This window comes from Hyla sarda, chromosome 3, assembly GCF_029499605.1.
Source record: "Hyla sarda isolate aHylSar1 chromosome 3, aHylSar1.hap1, whole genome shotgun sequence".
NCBI classification, from domain to species: domain Eukaryota; kingdom Metazoa; phylum Chordata; class Amphibia; order Anura; family Hylidae; genus Hyla; species Hyla sarda.
Window position 1 is genome coordinate 190,368,305 of NC_079191.1, and position 22,727 is coordinate 190,391,031.

Consider the following 22,727-nt stretch of genomic DNA (forward strand, 5'->3'; position numbering starts at 1 on the left):
GTTTGCATCATAAAATTGACAAGTGTTTACTTTTGGAAGACACCAGAGGGCTTCAAAGTTCAGCAGCAGTTTTCCAATTTTTCACAAAATTTTCAAACTCACTATTTTTCAGGGACCATTTCAGGTTTGAAGTGGATTTGAAGGGTCTTCATATTAGAAATACCACACAAATGCCCCCATTATAAAAACTGCAACCCCCAAAGTATTCAAAATGACATTCAGTCAGCATTTTAACCCTTTAGGGGTTTCACAGGAATAGCAGTAAAGTGAAGGAGAAAATTCCCAATCTTCATTTTTTTACACTCGCATGTTCTTGTAGACCCAATTTTTGAATTTTTACAAGGGGTAAAAGGAGAAAATGCATACTTATATTTGTAGCCCAATTTCTCTTGAGTAAGCACATACCTCAAGGGGATTTTGGAGAGTACATTTTTCTGAAATGGTTTTTGGGGGGCATGTTGCATTTAGGAAGCCCCTATGGTGCCAGAACAGCAAAAAAAAAAAAAAAACACATGCAATACCATTTTGGAAACTAGACCCCTTGAGGAACGTAACAAGGAATTAAGTGAGCCTTAATACCCCACAGGTTTTTCATGACTTTTGCATATGTCAAAAAAAAAAATGTTTCACTAAAATGTGTGTTTCCCCCCAAATTTCACATTTTTGCAAGGGTTAATAGCAGAAAATACCCCCCAAAATTTGTAACCCCATCTCTTCTGAGTATGGAGGTACCCCATAAGTTGACCTGAAGTGCACTACGGGCGAACTACAATGCTTAGAAGAGTAGGAGTCACATTTGGCTTTTTGAGAGCAAATTTTTCTCGGGGGGCATGTCGCATTTAGGAAGCCCCTATGGTGCCAGAACAGCAAAAAAAAAACACATGGCATACCATTTTGGAAACTAGACCCCTTGAGGAATGTAACAAGGAATAAAGCGAGCCTTAATATCCCACAGGTGTTTCACGACTTCTGTAAAAAAAAAAAAAAAATTCACTAAAGTGTGTTTCCCCTCAAATTTCCCATTTTTGCAAGGGTTGAATGCAGAAAAGACCCCCCAAACTTTGTAACCCCATCTCTTCTGAATATGGAAATACCCCATGTGTGGACGTCAAGTGCTCTGCTGGCGCACTACAATGCTCAGAAGAGAAGGAGCGCCATTGAGCTTTTGGGAAAAAAATTGTTTGGAATGGAAGTCAGGGGCCATGTGCGTTTACAAATCCCCCCGTGGTGCCAGAACAGTGGACCCCCCACATGTGACCCTCTTTTGGAAACTACACCCCTCACAGAATTTAATAAGGGGTGCAGTGAGTATTTACACCCCACTGGCGTTTGAAAGATCTTTGAAACAGTGGGCTGTGCAAATGAAAAATAAAAATTTTTCATTTTCACGGACCACTGTTCCAAAAATCTGTCAGACACCTGTGGGTCGTAAATGCTCACTGTACCCCTTATTACATTACGTGAGGGGTGTCATTTCCAAAATGAGATCACATGTGGATTTGTTGTGCGCCCACAGAGCATTTTACGCCCACATATGGGGTATTTCTGTACTCAGGAGAAATTACGTTACAAGTTTTGGGGGTCTTTTTTTCCTTTTAACGCTTGTGAAAATAAAAAGTAAAGGACAACACCAGCATGTTAGTGTAAATTTTTTATTTTTTTTACACTAACAAGTTGGTGTAGCCCCAACTTTTCCTTTTCATTAGGGGTAAAAGGAGAAAAAGCCCCCCAATTTACACTACAAATTTGTAGTGCAATTTCTCCCGAGTACGGAGATACCCCATATGTGGCCCTAAACTGTTTCCTTGAAATACGACAGGGCTCCGAAGTGAGAGAGCTCCATGCTCATTTGAGGACTTGGACTTAATTAGGGATTGCATAGGGGTGGACATAGGGGTATTCTACACCAGTGATTCCCAAACAGGGTGCCACCAGCTGTTGCTAAACTCCCAGCATGCCTGGACAGTCAGTGGCTGTCCGGAAATGCTGGGAGTTGTTGTTTTGCAACAGCTGGAGGCTCCGTTTTGGAAACACTGCCATACAATACGTTTTAAATTTTTATTGGGGGGGGGGGACAGTTTAAGTGGTGTATATGTAGTGTTTTACTCTTTATTATGTGTTAGTGTAGTGTAGCGTAGTGTTTTTAGGGTACATTCGCACTGACGTGTTACGTGAGTTTCTCGCTAGGAGTTTGAGCTGCGGCAAAAAAATTTGCAACAGCCCAAACTTGAAGCAAGAAACTTATTGTAAACCTGCCTGTGTGAATGTACCCTGTATGTTCACATGGGGGGGCAAACCTCCAGCTGTTTCACTGGCAGACCGTGCAAGCTGGGAGTAGTACTTTTGCAACAGCTGGAGACACACTGGTTGGAAAACCTTCAGTTAGGTTCTGTTACCTAACTCAGTATTTTCTAACCAGTGTGCCTCCAGCTGTTGCAAAACTACAACTCCCAGCATGTACTGATCGCCGAAGGGCATGCTGGGAGATGTAGTTATGCAATAGCTGGAGGTACGCAACTACAACTCCCAGCATGCCGAGACAGCTGATTGCTGTTTGGACATGCTGGGATTTGCAGTTTTGCCACATCTGGAGGGCTACAGTTTTAGAGAACACTGCAAGTTGATCTCCAAACTGTGGTCCTCCAGCTCTTGCAAAACTACAATTCCCAGCATGCCCTGACAGCAAACAGTTGTTTGGGTTATGCTAGGAGTTGTAGTTTTGCAAGATCTGGAGGGCTACAGTTTGGGGACCACTATATAGTGGTCTCGAACTGTAGCCCTCCAGCTGTTGAAAAACTACATATTCCAGCATGCCCAAACAGCTGTCTGGGCATGCTGGGAGTTGTAGTTTTGCAACATCTGGAGGGCTACAGTTAGAGACCACTGTATAATGGTCTCAAACTGTACCCTCCAGATGTTGCTAGGCAAGTCACCGGCTTCCGTCGGATCCAGCCACACGTCATCGCCGCCCTCCGATCTCCGTCGCCCGCAGCCTCCGTCGCCCTCCCGGATCGGTAAGTGGATCTTCGGCGCCGGTCCCCGTCGTTTCCCCGTCCTGCCCCGCCTATTGTGGGAGGGCAGGACGGGGAAAACGAAAGTAAACCCCCGCCCCCGATCTGCTATTGGTGGTCGCGTCTAGACCACCAATAGAAGGGATAGGAGGGGTGGCAACCCTGCCACCTCACTCCTATCGCTTCAGGGGGATCCTGGGTGTCTTAGATACCCGCGATCCCCCTTACATTCCGGGTCACTGGGTCACTATAGACCCTGAATGACCCGGTATCGCGCAAATCGGAATTGTGAATTCACTTGCGATTTGCCGCGATCGCCGACATGGGGGGGTCTGATGATTACCCTGGGCATTTGCACAGGATGCCTACTGAATGATTTCAGCAGGCATCCAGCTCCGATCCCTGCCCGGCGCACGGTGGGGACCAGAACTGTCCATGATGTAAATGTACGTCCCTGGTCCTTAAGACCCAGGGTGTCGGGACGTACCGTTACGTCATGGGTCCTGTAGGGGTTAAGGACTTAGCGTTTTTCCGTTTTTGCATTTTCATTTTTTCCTCATCACCTACTAAGAATCATAACGCTTTCAATTTTGCACCTAAAAATCAATTTTATGGCTCATTTTTTGCACCACCAATTCTACTTTGCAGTGACATTAGTCATTTTACCCAAAAAATCTACAGCAAAACGGAAAAAAAAAATCATTGTGCGACAAAATTGAAGAAAAATTTTTCCTTTTGTAACTTTGGGGGGCTTCCGTTTCTACACGGTCCATTTTTTGTTAAAAATTACACCTTATCTTTATTCTGTAGATCCATACGGTTAAAATGATACCCTACTTATAAAGGTTGGATTTTGTCACACTTCTGAAAAAAATCATAACTACATGCAGGAAAATGTATACGTTTAAAATTGTCATCTTCTGACCCCTGTAACTTTTATATTTTTACGCGTACGGGATGGTATGAGGGCTAATTTTTTGCGTCGTGTTCTGAAGTCTTTATCGGTACCATTTTTGTGTTGATCAGACTTTTTGATCACTTTTTATTCATTTTTTTAATATAAAAAGATACCAAAAATACACTACTTTGGAATTTTTTTGCGTGTACGCCATTGACCGTGGGGTTTAATTAATAATATAATTTTATAGTACGGACATTTACGCACGCGGCGATACCACATATGTTATTTTTTTTTTTAATTTAAACAGTTTTTTTTATGGGAAAAGGGGGGTGATTCAAACTTTTATTAGGGAAGGGGTTAAATGACCTTTCTTAACTTTTTTTTTCACTTTTTTTTTGCAGTGCTATAGCTCCCATAGGGACCTATAGCACTGCACACACTGATCTCCTATGCTGATCCCTGCAAAGCCATAGCTTTACACGGATCAGTCAGATAGTGGCTTGATTGCTCAAGCCTGTAGCTCATTGAGGGGTGGAGCGTGACGTCTCACGGGGGCGGAGGCGTGACGTCCCACACCGCCGGCCCGGTGGTCGCCTGTAATCAGTCCTGGAGCGAACACGCTCCGGGGACTGATTACTAACGGGGTGCCGCGTGCATGATCCTGGGCGGGACTTCTGCGATCAGGCATCTTATCCCCTAGGGGAAAATATGTGTAAGCACCGGAGAACCCCTTTAAGAGGTTAAATGAAATTAAACACCCTGGCAGGAGACTCAGGAGGACTGCACTGCTGACACAAACATAAATAAGGTTCAATGATGTTTTGGGGTTGCTTTGCTGCCTCTGGCACTGGGTGCCTTGAATGTGTGCAAGAAATCATGAAATCTGAGGATTACCAACAGATTTTGGATCACACTGTACAGCCCAGTGTCAAAAAGCTGGGTTTGCTTCTGAGATCTTTGGTCTTCCAGCAGGACAATGACCACAAACATACGTCAAAAAGCACACAGAAAAGATGCCAACAAAGCGCTGGAGAGTTCTGAAGTAGCCAGCAATGAGTCCAAACCTAAATCCCATTGAACACCTGTGGAGAGAACCTAAAATAGCTGTTGGGAATAAAAGAGATCTGGAGCAGTTTGCAAAGGAAGAGTGGTCCAACACTCCGGCTGAGAGGTATAAGAAGCTTATTGATGGTTATAGGAAACGACTGATTTCAGTTAGTTTTTTCCAAAGGGTGTGCAACCAAATATTGACCCCCTTCCCGCAGAATGTCATATATAAACGCCGGGTTGTGCAGTGCGTTCGCGCATCCCGGCGTTTATAAATGACATTCAGTTAACCCGGCGATGCGCAGCATCGCACGGGTTAACTGGCAGAAGTCCCGCTGTTTCCAGCAGGGGACAACTTCTGCTTCACCCCCAGGACCATCCATTGATTGTCCTGGTCAGCGATCACTGTGATTGGTCCATGTGGACCAATCACAGTGATCTGGGGTGAAAGTTCAGATCACCCTCACTTCCCGCCCCTGGAAGTCGGGCAGAACGGGGGACGATGGCTGCGGGGGCTCGCGGGGACCTGCGGCATAGGAGGGGGAACATCAGGGGACCGCCGGCCTTACCTGGCGGGACCGAGGAGCAGCGGCAGGACCCGCCACGTGGACGAGCAGCGACGGGACCGGCAGGTAAGTATATGGTCCTCAGAAGCAGCAGTGAAGATCTTCACTGCTGCTTCTAGGAGTCTGAAAACTACAACTCCCAGCATGCCTAGACAGCCTTTGGCTGTCTGGGCATGCTGGGGGTTGTAGTTTTGCAACATCTGGAGGGCCCCAGTTTGGAGACCATTGTATAATGGTCTCCAATCTGTGCTCTTCCAGCTGTTGCAAAACTACAACTCCCAGTATGCACTGACTGTCCAGGCATGCTGGGAGTTTTAGTTCAGCAACACCTGGCCCTTCAGATGTTGCCGAACTACAACTCCCAGCATGCCCTTCAGCTGTCTGGGCATGCTGGGAGTTGTAGTTTTGCAACAACTGGAGACACACTGATTGGGAAACATTGTTTCTAACTCAGTGTTTCCTAACCTGTGTGCCTCCAGCTGTTGCAAAACTATAACTCCCAGCATGCACTAACAGACCATGCATGCTGGGAGTTGTGGTTTTGCAACAGCTGGTGCACCCCCCCCTGTGAATGTACAGGGTACATTCACATGGGCGAGGCTTTTACAGTGGGTTTCTCGCATCTTGAGATGCAGCAAATTTTGCGCCGGGAAACTCGCTGTAATCCCCCGCCCATGTGACTGTACCCTAAAAACACTACACTACACTAAAACAAAATAAAATAAAAAGTTAAAAACACTACATATACACATACCCCTACACAGCCCCCCTCCCCCAATAAGAACGTCCGGTACGCCACTGTTTCCAAAGCAGAGCCTCCAGCTGTTGAAAAACAACAAATTCCAGTATTGCCGGACAGCCGTTGACTGTCCACGCATGCTGGGAGTTTTGCAACAGTTGGAGGCACCCTGTTTGGGAATCACTGGCATAGAATATCCCTATGTCCACCCCTATGCAAATCCCTAATTTAGGCCTCAAATGCGCACGGCGCTCTCACTTTGAAGCCCTGTCGTATTTCAAGGCAACATTTAGGGCGACATATGGGGTATCGCCGTACTCGGGAGAAATTGCGTTACAAGGTTTGGGGGGATTTTTCTTCTTTAACCCTTCATGAAAAGGAAATGTTGGGGTCTACACCAGAATGTTAGTGTAAAAAAATTAAATTTTTTACACTAACATGCTGATGTTGCCCTATACTTTACATTTTCACAAGAGGTAAAAGGGAAAAAAGCCCCCCAAAATTTGTAATGCAATTTCTCCCGACTACAGAGATACCCCATATGTGAGCGCAAAGTGCTCTGGGGGCGCACAACAAGGCCCAGAAGGGAGAGCGCACCATGTACATTTGAGGTGATTTGCACAGGGGTGGCTGATTGTTACAGCGGTTTTGACAAACGCAAAAAAAACAAAACCCCACATGTGACCCCATTTCGGAAACGACACCCCTCACGGAATGTAATAAGGGGTGCAGTGAAAATTTACCCCCCACAGGTGTCTGACGGATCTTTGGAACAGTGGTCCGTGAAAATGAAAACTTGTACAGCCCACTGTTCCAAAGATCTGTCAGACACCAGTGGGGGGCAAATGCTCACTGTACCCCTTGTTACGTTCCTCAAGGGGTCTCGTTTCCAAAATGGTATGCCATGTGTTTTTTTTTTTGCTGTTCTGGCACCAGAGGGGCTTCCTAAATGCGATATGCCCCCGAGCAAAATTTGCTCTCAAAAAGCCAAATATGACTCCTTCTCTTCTGAGCATTGTAGTTCGCCCATAGTGCACTTCAGGTCAACTTATGGGGTACCTCCATACTCAGAAGAGAAGGGGTTACAAATATTGGGGGTATTTCCTGCTATTAACCCTTGCAAAAATGTGAAATTTGGGGGGAAACACACATTTTAGTGGGAAAATTTTTTTTTTTTTTTTACATATGCAAAAGTCGTGAAACACCTGTGGGGTAATAAGGCTCACTTTATTCCTTATTACATTCCTCAAGGGGTCTAGTTTCCAAAATGGTATGCCATGTGTTTTTTTTTGCTGTTGTGGCACCATAGGGGCTTCCTAAATGAGACATGCCCCCCGAGCAAAATTTGCTCTCAAAAAGCCAAATATGACTCCTTCTCTTCTGAGCATTGTAGTTCGCCCATAGTGCACTTCAGGTCAACTTATGGGATACCTTCATACTCAGAAGAGAAGGGGTTACAAATATTGGGGGGTATTTCCTGCTATTAACCCTTGGAAAAATGTGAAATTTGGGGGGAAACACACATTTTAGTGAAAAAGAAATAATTTTTTTTTTTACATATGCAAAAGTCGTGAAACACCTGTGGGGTATTCAGGCTCACTTTATTCCTTGTTATGTTCCTCAAGGGGTCTAGTTTCCAAAATGGTATGCCATGTGAGGGTTTTTTGCTGTTCTGGCACCATAGGGGCTTCCTAAATGCAACATGCCCCCGAAAAACCATTTCAGAAAAACGTACTCTCCAAAATTCCTTTATCGCTCTTTCCCTTCTGAGCCCTCTACTGCGCCCGCCGAACACTTTACATAGACATATGAGGTATGTGCTTACTCGAGAGAAATCGGGCTACAAATATAAGTATAAATTTTCTCCTTTTACCCCTTGTAAAAATAAAAAAATTGGGTCTACAAGAACATGCGAGTGTAAAAAATGAAGATTGTGAATTTTCTCCTTCACTTTGCTTCTATTCCTGTGAAACACCTAAAGGGTTAAAATGATGACTGAATGTCATTTTGAATACTTTGGGGGTGCAGTTTTTATAATGGGGTCTTTTTTGGGGTATTTCTAATATGAAGACCCTTCAAATCCACTTCAAACCTGAACTGGTCCCTGAAAAATAGTGAGTTTGAAAATTTTTTGAAAAATTGGAAAATTGCTGCTGAACTTTGAAGCCCTCTGGTGTCTTCCAAAAGTAAAAACTCATCACTTTTATGATGCAGACATAAAGTAGACATATTGTATATGTGAAAAAAAAATTTTTTATTTGTAATATACATTTTCCTTACAAGCAGAGAGCTTCAAAGTTAGAAAAATGCAAAATTTTCAAATTTTTCATCAAATTTTAGGATTTTTCACAAGGAAAGGATGCAAGTTACCATAAAATTTTACCACTAAGTTAAAGTAGAATATGTCACGAAAAAACAATTTTGGAATCAGAATGATAACTAAAAGCATTCCAGAGTTATTAATGTTTAAAGTGACAGTGGTCAGATGTGCAAAAAACGCTCTGGTCCTTAAGGCCAAAATGGGCTTGGTCCTGAAGGGGTTAAGTTAAGGGTGCCAATAATTTTGTCCAGCCCATTTTTGAAGTTTGGTGTGACATTATGTCCAATTTGCATTTTTTCCTCCCTTTTTTGATTTAGTTCCAATACACACAAAGGAAATAAACATGTGTATAGGAAAACATGTGTTACTGTAATTCTTTTCTGTGAGAAATACTTCATTTTCTTGAAAAATTTCACGGGTGCCAACATTTACGGCCATGACTGTACTTTCACCATTTATTGCAAACTGCAATATGTGGTTTACAGCAGTTTCTAGACAGGACATAGACAAGATTTTGCTGACTGGAAGTTGTACTATTTAATAGCCAGGTCAGAATGAAGTACTGGAGAGGGTTAGGGACTGAGGTGGATAATGATAGGAAGGATAATTTTATATTACTAAGTTATCATTTAATGAATATTTAAAGCAAAAAAAGCTCTAAGAGGATGGTCCATGAACACATTTTACTAGTTAAAGCCAGTAGATGGCACCATATAAGCATAATTGGATGCTAGTTAAAGACTCACCATTGGTTCATATTACTTTTTATTTTAATCTCCTGTTGCTCACATTCCCAAACTAGGCATACCCATAACTCCAAGAAATCCTAATGTTTTATGTCTACTTTAACTGTCTTGTTTTGTTCCACATATGCTCCATGAGATTTAGCTGTACCAAGCTCTGCAGGATTTAGCGGTACCAAGGTCATGTTGGTGGAGAACATCCCTAGTATTGTAGAACAAAATGACTAAATGCAAAGGTGATGCTGTAATAAAAAGATTCTAGTCCCACATCCTTATTAATAAAAAATGCTTGGGCCATCACAGTAAAAATACAATATACAGTAAAACTATGGCAAAGATAAATTACATGATAACAGAAATGAGTTGTGACACATAAACTAACACTTGCTAAAACTTTATCCCCACTACAAGTCCTTCTAGATTGATCTGCCTCACACATTTGACTATCAATGCTCTATTTTATCTTAGCCCTACATCACCAATAAGTTCAGCCTGAACATGACCTATATTCTTCGATGTAGTTTAGACCAAGTACACTTTAAGCCCCTGGTGAGATGCTGTGTCAACAAGAAAAAAACGTGGTTTCAAATGGCAGGAAATGCTCAACCCCCAAATGCAGTTGTGCATTTATGCTGGGGGAGCAGATCCTGCACTTGTGGTCCGTTCCTAAGGGTGATCCCCAGCATAAAATGCATATAATGGGGGATACCTGCAGCAGACCACAAGTGCTACAATGGCATCCTACACCAGATGAAATGTAAACAGTAATATATGGCTAGCTCTCAAAATTGAGACATTGGCCAGTATATCCTTATGTGAAGGATATTCCTTAGCCCGCACACCAACGCCAAGGTTTCTCAAGTGGCACGGGACCTAACACTAAAACTACCTGTGCCGTATGGGCAATACCAGGGGCCAGTGGGCAATTACAGCAGCATTAGGTCCAACTCACAGCCTGTTCCCAGCTTACTCCAGTGTGGCTAAGCACACATACAGTGGGAGGAGGGAGGAAGGCTATTAGTCCCACCCAAGTGAACTGGGAACAGGTTGTGGAGTGAACTGGGAACAGGCTGTGAGTCGGACCTAATGCTGCTGTAATTGCCCACTGGACCCTGGTATTGCCCATACGGCACAGGTAGGTTCAGTGTTAGGTTCCGTGCCACTTAAGAAACCTTGGCTTTGGTGTGCGGGCTCAGGTATGTCCTTCACATAAGGATATAATGGCTAATGTCTCAATTTTAACATCAGTTTGAAGGTTAGCAGAAATTAAGAGAAAGTCCAGCGTGGCAATTCAAGCAATACTTGGTACTTTATTCAGCAATCAGCCAACATGGAAGACAGGTGACGCGTTTCGGCCACAATACGTAGCCTTAGTCGTATGTTTGAAGGTTAGTCATATGTTACTTTTTACATCTACCACAGTAGTGCACCTAAATTGATGTATTATTCTATATATATATATATTTCATCCTCACCTTTTATCTGGTGTAGGATGCCATTGTGGCCCTTGTGGTCTGCTGCAGGCATCCCCCATTGTATGCATTTTATGCTGGGGATCACCCTTAGGAACGGACCCCAAGTGCAGGATCTGTTCCCCCAGCATAAATGCACAACTGCATTTGGGGTTGAGCATTTCCTGCCATTTGAAACCATCTTTTTTCTTGTTCTTCAAATCTTATACTTGGAGGTGTATAAACTCCAAATCGAATGCGCCTTAATCACTATTATAGGCAGCATATAGCTGCCCCTGTGAGGCTGACAACATATCAGCCTACTTGGGTGGGGCTCATATCCTTCCTCCTTTCTCCCACTGTATGTGTGCTTAGCCACACTGGAGTGAACTGGGAACAGGCCATGAGTCAGACCTAATGCCACTGTAATTGCCCATTGGCACCTGGTATTGCACAGGTAGGCTTAGTGTTAGGTCCCGTGCCACTTAAAAAACCTTGCTGTTGGTGTGCGGACTCAGGTATGTCCTTCATATAAGGATATACTGGCTAATGTCTCAATTTTAACATCAGTCTGAGGGTTAGTCATATGTTACTGTTTACATCTACTACAGTAGTGCACCTGAATTTATGTATTATTCTAAGATACAGTAACCCTCCGACATGCGATGGCCCCGACATATGATAAAATCGACATACGATGGCCTCTCAGAGGCCATCGCATGTCGATGTCAGCATCGACATACGATGCTTTTATATGTCGGGGCCATCGCATTAACTGCTATCCGACAGCGCAAAATGCTTAAGCTGCTGTCGGATTGCAGTTTAAGCATCCCTGGCAAGTTCGCTTACCTATTCCCTCTGCTCCGGGTCCACTTCGCGATCCTTCGGTGTCTTCCGCATCTTGTCCAGGGTCCGGGCCTTACTTTCCGGCGTCGTTATTACGTCACTACGCACGCCGCACCGGCGCAGCAGCGTAATAACGTCACCAGAAAGCAAGGCCCGGACCCTGCAGAAGATGCGGAAGAAACCGGAGGATCGCGAAGAAGACACCGGAGCAGCGGGACAGCATCGGGAGCCTCTGGGACAGCATCGGGAGCGGTGAGGACCTGGTCCGGAGCGGCGGGGACAGGTGAGTACAGCTTTCTATACTTTACATTGCACGGATCCCTCAACATACGATGGATTCGGCAAACGATGGGTCGTTTGGAACGAATTACCATCGTATGTTGAGGGACCACTGTACTGTATCAGCAATGCCCCTCTTGGTATCCTGCAAAGTGAAAGTGAGTTAAATGGTAGAATACTTGGTTCCACATTAAGTAGGTATATCCTCCAAAAGTATTAGGTAGTTTTCTCCAGTGGCGGTACATAGGAAAGTAGGTAAATACACCATTAGATAGGTAGACTGACATCCCCCAAGACTGACATCCCCCAAGTAGGTAAATACGTTGGTAGCCAGGTAGGTAAGTAGGTAGTCCGGTAGGGGGCTAGCTTTATATGTAAGTAGGGACATAGCTAGCTAGGTTGCCAAATACCTAGGTAGATGTCAGGATCCGGACTAGTGCGGGAAGCGGTACAGGTGGTGGATCCTCTATGCCAGAGAGGGATTGGCGTGGACCGTACCGGAGGATCGGTTCTAAGCAGTTACTGGTTTTCACCAGAGCCCGCTGCAAAGCGGAATGGACTTGCTGCAGAGGGAACTACCAGGTCATATCCTCTGATAGCGGCTCAACCTCACTGGCAGCTGAGACAGGCGAAGTACAGAAGAGGCAGGCAGAGGCGTAGTCAGACATAGCAAAGGTCAGGGCAGGCAGCACGGGTTCTCACGCGGTAGTCGTTAGCAACGGGTTCGGCAGCAGGCAAGGATATACACAAAAACGCTTTCTCTAGGGCACTGAGGCAACAAAGATCCGGCAAGGGCAGGAAGGGGCAGGACACCTTTATAGGAGTGACAATAAACGGATTGGGCCAGGCACCAATCAATGATGCACTGGCCCTTTAAATCTTACACTGCCGGCGTGCGCCCTATAGTTCAGGGACGCGCGCGCCGGGAGTCACGTGAGCGGGGAGCAGAGGAGAGGGCCGGAGCAGGCACGGGTAAGTGGCGCTGGGACGCGGGATGCGTGCGGGGACATCCCGCAGCGCGGACCGCATCCCCGACAGGAGCAGAGTCGGAGTGTCCCCGGTCAGAGAGTCCGACCGGGGCACCCCGCTGGGACAGATGCTGCGAGCGCTCCGGTCCAGGAGCAGGGACCGGAGCGCTCAGCATTACAGTACCCCCCCCCCTTTGGTCTCCCCCTCCTCTTGGTACCCAGGAACCTGAGGATGAGGTTGCGGTCCAAGGTGTTCTCCTCTGGCTCCCATGATCTCTCCTCAGGACCGCAACCCTCCCAGTCAACCAGAAAAAATCTTCTCCCCTTGACCAACTTAGAGGCCAATATCTCCCGAACAGAGAAGACATCCGAGGTACCGGATACAGGTGTGGGAGGAAGACTCTTGGGGGAAAAGCGATTAAAGACAGCAGGCTTGAGGAGGGAGACATGAAAACAGTTGGGAATTCTAAGAGAGGAAGGGAGATGAAGCTGATAACACACAGGATTGATCTTTTTCTTGACTCTGTAGGGTCCCAAGTAGCAAGGACCAAGCTTGTAAATAGGGACCCTGAAGCGGATGTACCTGGAGGAGAGCCAAACTCTGTCCCCAGGAACCAGGACAGGAGGAGGCCGACGTTTCTTGTCCGCTTGGATTTTCATTCTCGATGAGGCCTTTATTAGGGAGAGATGAGTTTCGCGCCAGATGGAGGAAAAGTCCTGCACCAGGTTGTCCACTGCAGGTACACCGGAGGTGGAGGATAAAGGCAGAGGAGGTAGAGGATGACGACCGTAAACCAAGAAGAAGGGAGACTTGTTGGTGGCGGAAGAGTCCTTGTGGTTATACGAGAACTCCGCCCATGGGAAGAGGTCGACCCAGTCATCTTGGCGGGAGGAGACGAAGTGGCGAAGGTAGTCGCCCAAAATTTGATTTACCCGCTCCACTTGACCGTTGGTTTGGGGGTGGTGAGATGAAGAGAAGTCCAGCTTGATTTTAAGCTGTCCACAAAGGGCCCTCCAGAATTTGGACACAAATTGGACCCCTCTGTCGGAGACAATATGCAAAGGAAGGCCGTGTAAACGGAAGATGTGTCGCAAGAAATGCTTGGCCAACTGTGGCGCAGATGGTAAGGCTGGCAATGGGATGAAGTGCGCCATCTTAGAGAAGCAGTCCACGACGACCCAATTAACTGTTTTCCCGTGAGAGGGTGGTAGATCTGTAATGAAGTCCATAGCGATATGGGACCAAGGGGTCTCTGCTACAAGTGGCTGGAGAAAGCCGGCGGGTCTTGTCTCTAGCGCACACAGAACAGGACTGCACAAACTCAGAGATGTCCTTTTCTAAGGATGGCCACCAATATCTTCTGGAGATAAGTTGTACAGTTTTTCGGACGCCAGAATGCCCTGCGAGTAGAGAAGAATGGCCCCACTTAAGAATTTTGAGACGAAGACGGGGAGAAACATAGGTCATCCCTGGAGGGAGATTGCGCAAGTCTACAGGCGCCACGATGACAAGACATTCCGGCGGCACATTGTGCTGTGGCTTGGCCTCATCTCCTGAGACAGCAGAGGAACCAGAGAGGGCGTCAGCCCTGAAGTTCTTACTTGCTGGACGAAAGTGGATCAGGAAATTAAATCTGGCAGCGAGCTTGGCGGGGGTTTAATCTCTGAGCAGACTGAAGGTATGATAGATTTTTATGATCAGTGTAGATGTTCACGGGATGTACCGAACCTTCTAGTAAATGCCGCCACTCCTTCAAAGCCAACTTGATGGCCCTTTAAGCAGAGTGCAAGGAAGATGAAGCTTTTGGATAATTTTAAAAGCTAACAAAGGAAGTAAGTTTGTGAGCTTGTGGGTTTGTGTGTCTTCATCCAAAGTGTGTGTTTAAAAACAAAATATGGATAGTTAAAGGGGTATTCCATGATTTTTTTTTTATTTGACTATGCTACAGGGGCTGTAAAGTTAGTGTAGTTCATAATATAATGTCTGTACCTGTGTGTGAAGGTTTTCTCACAATTCTTATGTGATTTTTCACCCCACTATTTATTTTTAACAGCATAGAAAATTACTGTTGTCTCAGATTTTTCCCAGGTTGCAATGCGGCCTAGACCTGACTCACTAGTCAGCTGATGACAGGGAGCCTGTCTACTTTAATGGGTGGAGGGATCGCTTGGTGGGAGAGAGATCAATCTGCAACTAATGCAACAGCTGTATGCACCCTGATTGATGGATGTAGCTAATTTATGTTTCAATGGGTGGGGTGGCTGATGTGTGGGAGGGAGGAAAATGGAATTATGGGATTTGTAGTAAAAAAAAAGAAAAGTCAAAACAGGAAATACTAGTTCACAAAAAGCTAGCCACAGTATTATGGTAATCTCACAACACAGCCATTCAGCCCTAGGACAAGCGCAGATCCTTCCTAAGCATGTCCATTACTGCCTGCCAGGTACATACTAAAATCACCTTATGGTGGAGAACCCCTTTAAGATTAAGGAGCTTTAGATTCACAGAGTTTAGAGGAGAGACAGTTTTGTCAGCCAAAGTGGTTTTTATGAAATTTTTCAAATGACTGACAAAGATGTGTAAACAATGCATAACAGGGATATTGGCCCTGATTTATCATTGGAAACCCGACAGTTTTTTCAGGTTTTTTTTTGGCGCAAGATGTCTGCGCCAAGGTGCAGACATCGTGCGACAAACTGCGACAAGCCTTTCCTACGAACCCGACTCGGGGATTTTGAAAGCCTAAAAAGGGGCGTTTCCCGACCAAAACCTTGGTTTCTGTCACAATTCGGCTTACAGGTTGTGGATCCACTGTGTCAGCGAGGGATTAGCGTGGACCGTGCCGGTGGACCGGTTCTAAGTGGCTACTGGTGTTCACCAGAGCCCGCCGCAAAGCGGGATGGTCTTGCTGCGGCGTTAGCAATCAGGTCGTATCCACTAGCAATGGCTCAACCTCGCTGACTGCTGAGAAGGCGTGGGACAGAAGGACTAGGCAGAGGCAAGGTCAGACGTAGCAGAAGGTCGGGGCAGGTGGCAAGGTTTGTAGTCAAAATGGATAGCAGGAGGTCAGGTAACACAAGCTTGGACAACACTAAACGCTTTCACTGGCACAAGGCAACAAGATCCGGCAAGGGAGTGCAGGGGAAGTGAGGTGATATAGCCAGGGAGCAGGTGGAAGCTAATTAAGCTAATTGGGCCAGGCACCAATCATTGGTGCACAGGCCCTTTAAGTCTCAGAGAGCTGGCGCGCGCGCCCTAGAGAGCGGAGCCGCGCGCGCCAGCACATGACAGCCGGGGACCGGGACGGGTAAGTGACTTGGGATGCGATTCGCGAGCGGGCGCGTCACGCTATGCGAATCGCATCCCCGCCGGCAATGTCAGTGCAGGGCTCCCGGTCAGCGGGTCTGACCGGGGCGCTGCAGGGAGAGAGACGCCGTGAGCGCTTCGGGGAGGAGCAGGGACCCGGAGCGCTTGGCGTAACAGTACCCCCCCCCTTAGGTCTCCCCTTTCTTTGTCCGGCAACTGCTTCACATGGGACGAGGACACCGGGAGTGATTGTAGGGTTTCCTCAAAGGCAGGCAGTACAGCAGGAGTGGGAATGGGGAGGGAGGGCAGAGGGTGAAGCTTGGCACGGGGCAGGGTGTCACCAGGACGGGGGCCATGAGGAGGCAAGGCACAGTCCTGATAAGCCTTGGGGGACCAGGTGTAGGAGGAGGCACTGAGGCTTGCCTGACGGGACTGGGAGGGGGGAGAGGCATTTCTTGTGGTAAGCAGAGTTCCAGTTCTTGATCTCCCCGGTGGTCCAGTCAAGGGTGGGAGAATGAAGCTGGAGCCATGGCAGACCGAGGAGGACCTCAGAGGTGCAGTTGGGAAGGACGAAAAATTCAATCATTTCGTGATGGGGTCCAATGCACATTAAGAGGGGTTTTGTGCGGTAACGCACGGTGCAATCCAATCTAACTCCGTTGACCGCGGAAATTGAGGAGACGGGTCACCGGGATGCAGAACTTATTCACCAAAGAATCCAGAATAAAATTCCCAGAGGCACCAGAGTCCAAGCAGGCCACGGCTGAGAGGGAGGAGTTGGCAGAAGGAGAAATCCGCACGGGCACCGTGAGACGTGGAGAAGCAGACTTCGAAGCAAGAGACGCCACACCAACGTGAGCTGGGTGTGTGCGTGCGTTTCCTAGACGTGGAGGACGAATAGGGCAATCCACCAAGAAATGTTCGGTACTGGCACAGTAGAGACAAAGATTTTCTTCCCTACAGCGATTCCTCTCTTCCTGGGTCAGGCGAGACCGATCCACTTGCATGGCCTCCTCGGCGGGAGGCCAAGGCGTTGATTGCAAAGGATACTGTGGGAGAGGTGCCCAGAGATCTAGGTCTTTTTCCTGGCGGAGCTCCTGATGTCTCTCAGAAAAACGCATGTCAATGCGGGTGGCCAAATGGATAAGTTCTTGCAGGTTGGCAGGAATCTCTTGTGCGGCCAGCACATCCTTGATGTTACTGGATAGGCCTTTTTTAAAGGTCGCGCAGAGAGCCTCGTTATTCCAAGATAATTCGGAAGCTAGAGTACGAAATTGGATGGCGTACTCGCCTACTGAAGAATTACCCTGGACCAGGTTCAGCAGGGCAGTCTCGGCAGAAGAAGCTCGGGCTGGTTCCTCGAAGACACTACGGACTTCAGCGAAGAAGGACTAGGCTGTGGCTGTGGCAGGATCATTGCGGTCCCAGAGCGGTGTGGCCCAAGACAAGGCCTTTCCAGAAAGAAGGCTCACTACGAACGCCACCTTAGACCGTTCTGTAGGAAATAGGTCCGACAACATCTCCATATGCAGGGAACATTGAGACAAAAATCCACGGCAGAGTCTAGAGTCCCCTTCAAATTTGTCCGGCAGGGACAAGCGGAGGCTAGGATCGGCCACTCGCTGCGGAGGAGGTGCAGGAGCTGGCGGAGGAGATGGTTGCTGCTGTAGCAGTGGCAGAAGTTGCTGTAACATGGCGGTCAACTGCGACAGCTGCTGTCCTTGTTGGGCAATTTGCTGCGATTGCTGAGCGACCATCGTGGTAAGGTCAGCGAGACTTGGCAGCGGCACCTCAGCGGGATCCATGGCCGAATCTACTGTCACGATTCGGCTTACAGGTTGTGGATCCACTGTGTCAGCGAGGGATTGGCGTGGACCGTGCCGGTGGACCGGTTCTAAGTGGCTACTGGTGTTCACCAGAGCCCGCCGCAAAGCGGGATGGTCTTGCTGCGGCGGTAGCAACCAGGTCATATCCACTAGCAACGGCTCAACCTCGCTGACTGCTGAGAAGGCGTGGGACAGAAGGACTAGGCAGAGGCAAGGTCAGACGTAGCAGAATGTCGGGGCAGGCGGCAAGGTTCGTAGTCAATATGGATAGCAGGAGGTCAGGTAACACAAGCTTGGACAACACTAAACACTTTCACTGGCACAAGGCAACAAGATCCGGCAAGGGAGTGCAGGGGAAGTGAGGTGATATAGCCAGGGAGCAGGTGGAAGCTAATTAAGCTAATTGGGCCAGGCACTAATCATTGGTGCACAGGCCCTTTAAGTCTCAGAGAGCTGGCGCGCGGTCGCCCTAGAGAGCGGAGCCGCGCGCGCCAGCACATGACAGCCGGGGACCGGGACGGGTAAGTGACTTGGGATGCGATTCGCGAGCGGGCGCGTCCCGCTATGCGAATCGCATCCCCGCCGGCAATGTCAGTGCAGCGCTCCCGGTCAGCGGGTCTGACCGGGGCGCTGCAGGGAGAGAGACGCCGTGAGCGCTCCGGGGAGGAGCAGGGACCCGGAGCGCTTGGCGTAACAGTTTCCCACTGATTTATTAAGAAGCCCTGTCCCGAATTTTAGGGCTTTAGTGTCCTTTTTTTTCCCACTGTTTCAAGGACTGCGCCCAAAAAAATCCGACAGCGACAACACTTGCAACAAATGAATAAATTGATAGGGAAAAAGATGGTCGGGTTAAAAGCCCCCAAAAAAAACAACCTAACTTCTTAGATAAATGATGGCCATTATCTTCTAGAATAGCATTAATTCCATTATTTGCCAGATGCTATTCTTTAATAGATTAAAGGGGTACTCTGGTGCTTAGACATCTTATCCCCTATACAAAGGATAGGGGATAAGATGCCTGATCGCGGGAGTCCCGCCACTGTGGACCCCCGTGATCTTGCACGCGGCACCCCGTTTGTAACCAGTCCCCGGAGCGTGTTCGTCCGGGACTGATTACCGGAGACTACAGGGCAGGCGGCGTGTGATGTCATGCTCCGCCCCTCAATGCAAGCCTACAGGAGGGGGCGTGATAGCTGTCCTTTGGATAGGGGATAAGATGTCTAACCACCGGAGAACCCCTTTAACTAATGGCATATAAGTAAGATAAAGAAAAGAAAGAATATACTAAGTAAGTTATAGAATACAAAATACAAAATTGTACTGTAGCAGTGAAGAGCACATCAAATTATCTGCTTCTTCCTAGCTACTACTATGTATTAAGTAATTTAGTAGAACTTGGTATCTAGCATAAAGTAACAATGAAAAAGAGTTTAGGTAGTATTTGTGTTTCTCCTCAATATTTTATTGTATATGAAATAGTAGAAGGAGACGCAGTTTTATAAATTGTATTATTTACAGTCTTTTTCTGTGTGTTTGATATCTGTGCTATCCCCATCACTAAGATGACAATGCTATTCAGTGTACATCCTGCATGATGTATACACTCCTTAAACAGTGGTTCGAGGGTGCATACTACTGTGAGAGATATGTGCAGGTTGCTCATCTGGAAGCCCACAGCCTAGAAGTAAAGCAACAATTGGCAAAACTTAGATTCATTGACAACATAGAAAAGGGTCTGCTCCTCACTGAGCAAGCACTCTCTGGGGAAAAGATGGGAGAGGATAGTGGGATGGAGGCGCAGGACAGTTTGGCAGTTACCTGGGATACAGTTAGAAAACGAGGAAGGGAAAAAAAGTGTCAGGGACGCTAATCGGGATCTGGCACACTCCAACACTTGCCCTGTTGGCAGATACAGGGGATTTTAGTTCAGAGCTAGAACCACTGCAGCAAGACACTGCCTTTGACAGTCAGAGGAGGAGTGCAGGGCAAGCCAGACAGGTGCTGGTAGTGGGGGACTCAATGATAAGAGGAACAGATAGGGTGACCTGTCACAAAGACTGAAATTGTCAAACAGTGTGTTACGTTCCTGGGGCTTGAGTTTGACACATCATAGATTGGGTTGGCAGATTACTGGGAGGGGCTGAAGCAGTCATGGTACACATTGCCATCAATGAAAAATTAAGAGATAGATGATTGTCCTTAACAATGATTTTAGGGACTTAGGCAGCAAGCTAAAGGCAAGTACTTCCAAGGTCATATTCTCTCAAATATTACCTGTACCAGGTGCCACACCAGAGAGGCAGAGGGTGATCAGGGAGGTAAACAAGTGGCTCATAAACTGGTGTAGGAAGGAGGGGTTTGGGATTATGGAGAACTGGGCTGATTTCTCTGTCAGATACAGGCTCTATGATAGGGATGGGCTGCTCATTATGGGTAGAAATATATGGAGAGAAAAATAATAAAATTTGCTTTAACCCACCAAATATAATGGAAGTGGCAGAAGATCAATTATTGAGGCAAAGAAACAAGGCAGCAAATCACAATGAGGTGATTTTTATAAACTGTTAAAAAAAACTTGCAAAAAAAATTTATATTCATCATTACGAATATGTGTCACTATACATGGTTTACAAGGGTTAAAACTGGAGTACAACTGGAGGTAAATCAGGATACTAGAGTTTGAGTGATGTGTTTTGACTGTGTATAGACTATGGAAGACAGGTTGGTAGCCAGGTAGGTAACAATATGGGTAGATTGTTAGTCAGGTATGTAGTTATGTAGGTAAGTAGCCAGGTATGTAGTAATGTAGGTAGGTTGGCAGCCAGGTAGGTAGATAAGTGAATAGATAGCCAAGTATCTAGGTAGGTAGCTATGTAGGTAGGTTTGTAGGTAAGTAGGTAGCTATGTCAGTAAGTAGACAGGTGGCTAGCTATGCAGGTAGGCAGTCATGTAGGTAGCCAAGTAGGTAGGTAGATATGTAGCTAGGTAGCCAAGTAGCTGGGTAGCTATCTTGGTAGGTAGCAAGTTGGCTAGCTATTTAGGTGTGTATCCATGTTGATAGCCAAGTAGGTAGGTAGATTTGTTGGTGGGTAACTAGGTAGGTAGCTATGTAGGTAGGATTGTAGCTAGGTAGGTATCTATGATGGCAGGTAGCCAGGTGCCTAGCTATATAGGTAGGTAGTAATTTAGGTAAGCAAGTAGGTAGATAGATATATTAAAGAAGGAGAGCAGCACAAGTACCAAACAAAAAGTAGATGGGAACATGCAGACCTTCCAGCCCTGGTCAGTGGCTGATACATAAATACAGCAATTGACATCTCTTGACATAAGAAATAGTCAGCATGATTTTTAGAAATACAGACAAATTTAATTGTTAAACAATAACAAGAGACAGGGAAATATGGACGCACATTAAAAAAAATTACAAAAAAATTACTTTGCATTGCATTTTTTTATATTTCAATCAATGGACTTGTGTCAAAGCAAATATTTTGGCATAGTTTTAAGGTAAAAAAAAAAAAAAAAAACTCGAAAAAGAAAAAAAAATTCTGACCTCTATAACTTTTTTATTTTTCACCTACAGAGCTACATTAGGATTAAATTTTTGGGCCATGAGCTGTAGGTTTTAATGGTTTCACTTTTGCATATGCTGTGATTACTTTTTATTATGTTTTTTTGGGGGATGTGATGTGACAAAAATCTGCAATTTTGGCGATTGGAATTTCTTAGCATTTTTGCCATTCATCATGCAGCATCAGGAATGTCATAATAGCATGCAGCGACACCAAATATGTTTTTCTTTTCAGTGTTTTATTAAAAAAATGGGCGCCTATCATAAGCATTTCACAACAATTTTAACCCCACCAGGGTCAACAAAAACCTCTCTACACTATGTGTTCAATCTAAAACATAACTTTTATTAACCCCTTAAGGCACATGACGTACTGTAACGTCATGTGTCCGCTCCCGATCATAGCGTGTCGGGCCCGGCCTCTAATAACGGCTGGGACCCGTGGCTAATAGCGCGAGGCATTGGTCACTGTGCCGCGCGCTATTAACCCTTTAGACTCAGTGTTCAAAGTTGAACGCCGCATCTAAAGTGAAACTGAAACCATGCCGGTTAGCTCAGTGGGCTATTCGAGATAGCCGTGGCGAAATCGCGGCATCCCGAACAGCTTACAGGACAGCAGGAGGGTCCCTACCTGCCTCCTCGCTGTCCGATCGCCGAATGACTGCTCAGTGCCTGATATCCAGGCATGAGCAGTCAAGCGGCAGAATCATCGATCACTGGTTTCTTATGAGAAACCAGTGATCAATGTGAAAGATCAGTGTGTGCAATGTTATAGGTCCCTAGGGGACCTATAACACTGTAAAAAAAAAAAAGTGAATAAATATCATTTAACCCCTTCCCTATTAAAAGTTTGAATCACCCCCCTTTTCCCATTAAAAAAACCACAGTGTAAATAAAAATAAAAATAAACATATATGGTATCGCCGCGTGCAGAATTGTTCGACTTATAAAAATATATAGTTAATTAAACCGCATGGTCAATGGCGTGCGCGCAAAAAAATTCCAAAGTCCAGAATAGTGCATTTTTGGTCACTTTTTATATCATGAAAAAATGAATAAAAAGTGATCAATAAGTCCTATCAATGCAAAAATGGTACTATTAAAAACATCAGATCACGGAGCAAAAAATGAGCCATCATACCGCCCCATACA

General features: G+C 46.2%; 1 protein-coding gene across 1 annotated transcript in view; it reads left to right on the plus strand.

Moving 5' to 3' along the window:
* Positions 1 to 13,540, plus strand: part of TINAG (tubulointerstitial nephritis antigen) — a 128,718-nt gene extending 115,178 nt beyond the window's left edge. The window contains exons 12-14 of the mRNA XM_056563576.1: positions 9,796 to 9,876; positions 10,576 to 10,582; positions 13,401 to 13,540. Coding sequence (XP_056419551.1) covers positions 9,796 to 9,876; positions 10,576 to 10,582; positions 13,401 to 13,540 — 228 coding nt within the window. The remainder of the gene's footprint in view (positions 1 to 9,795; positions 9,877 to 10,575; positions 10,583 to 13,400) is intronic.
* The last annotated feature ends 9,187 nt before the right edge of the window (positions 13,541 to 22,727 follow it).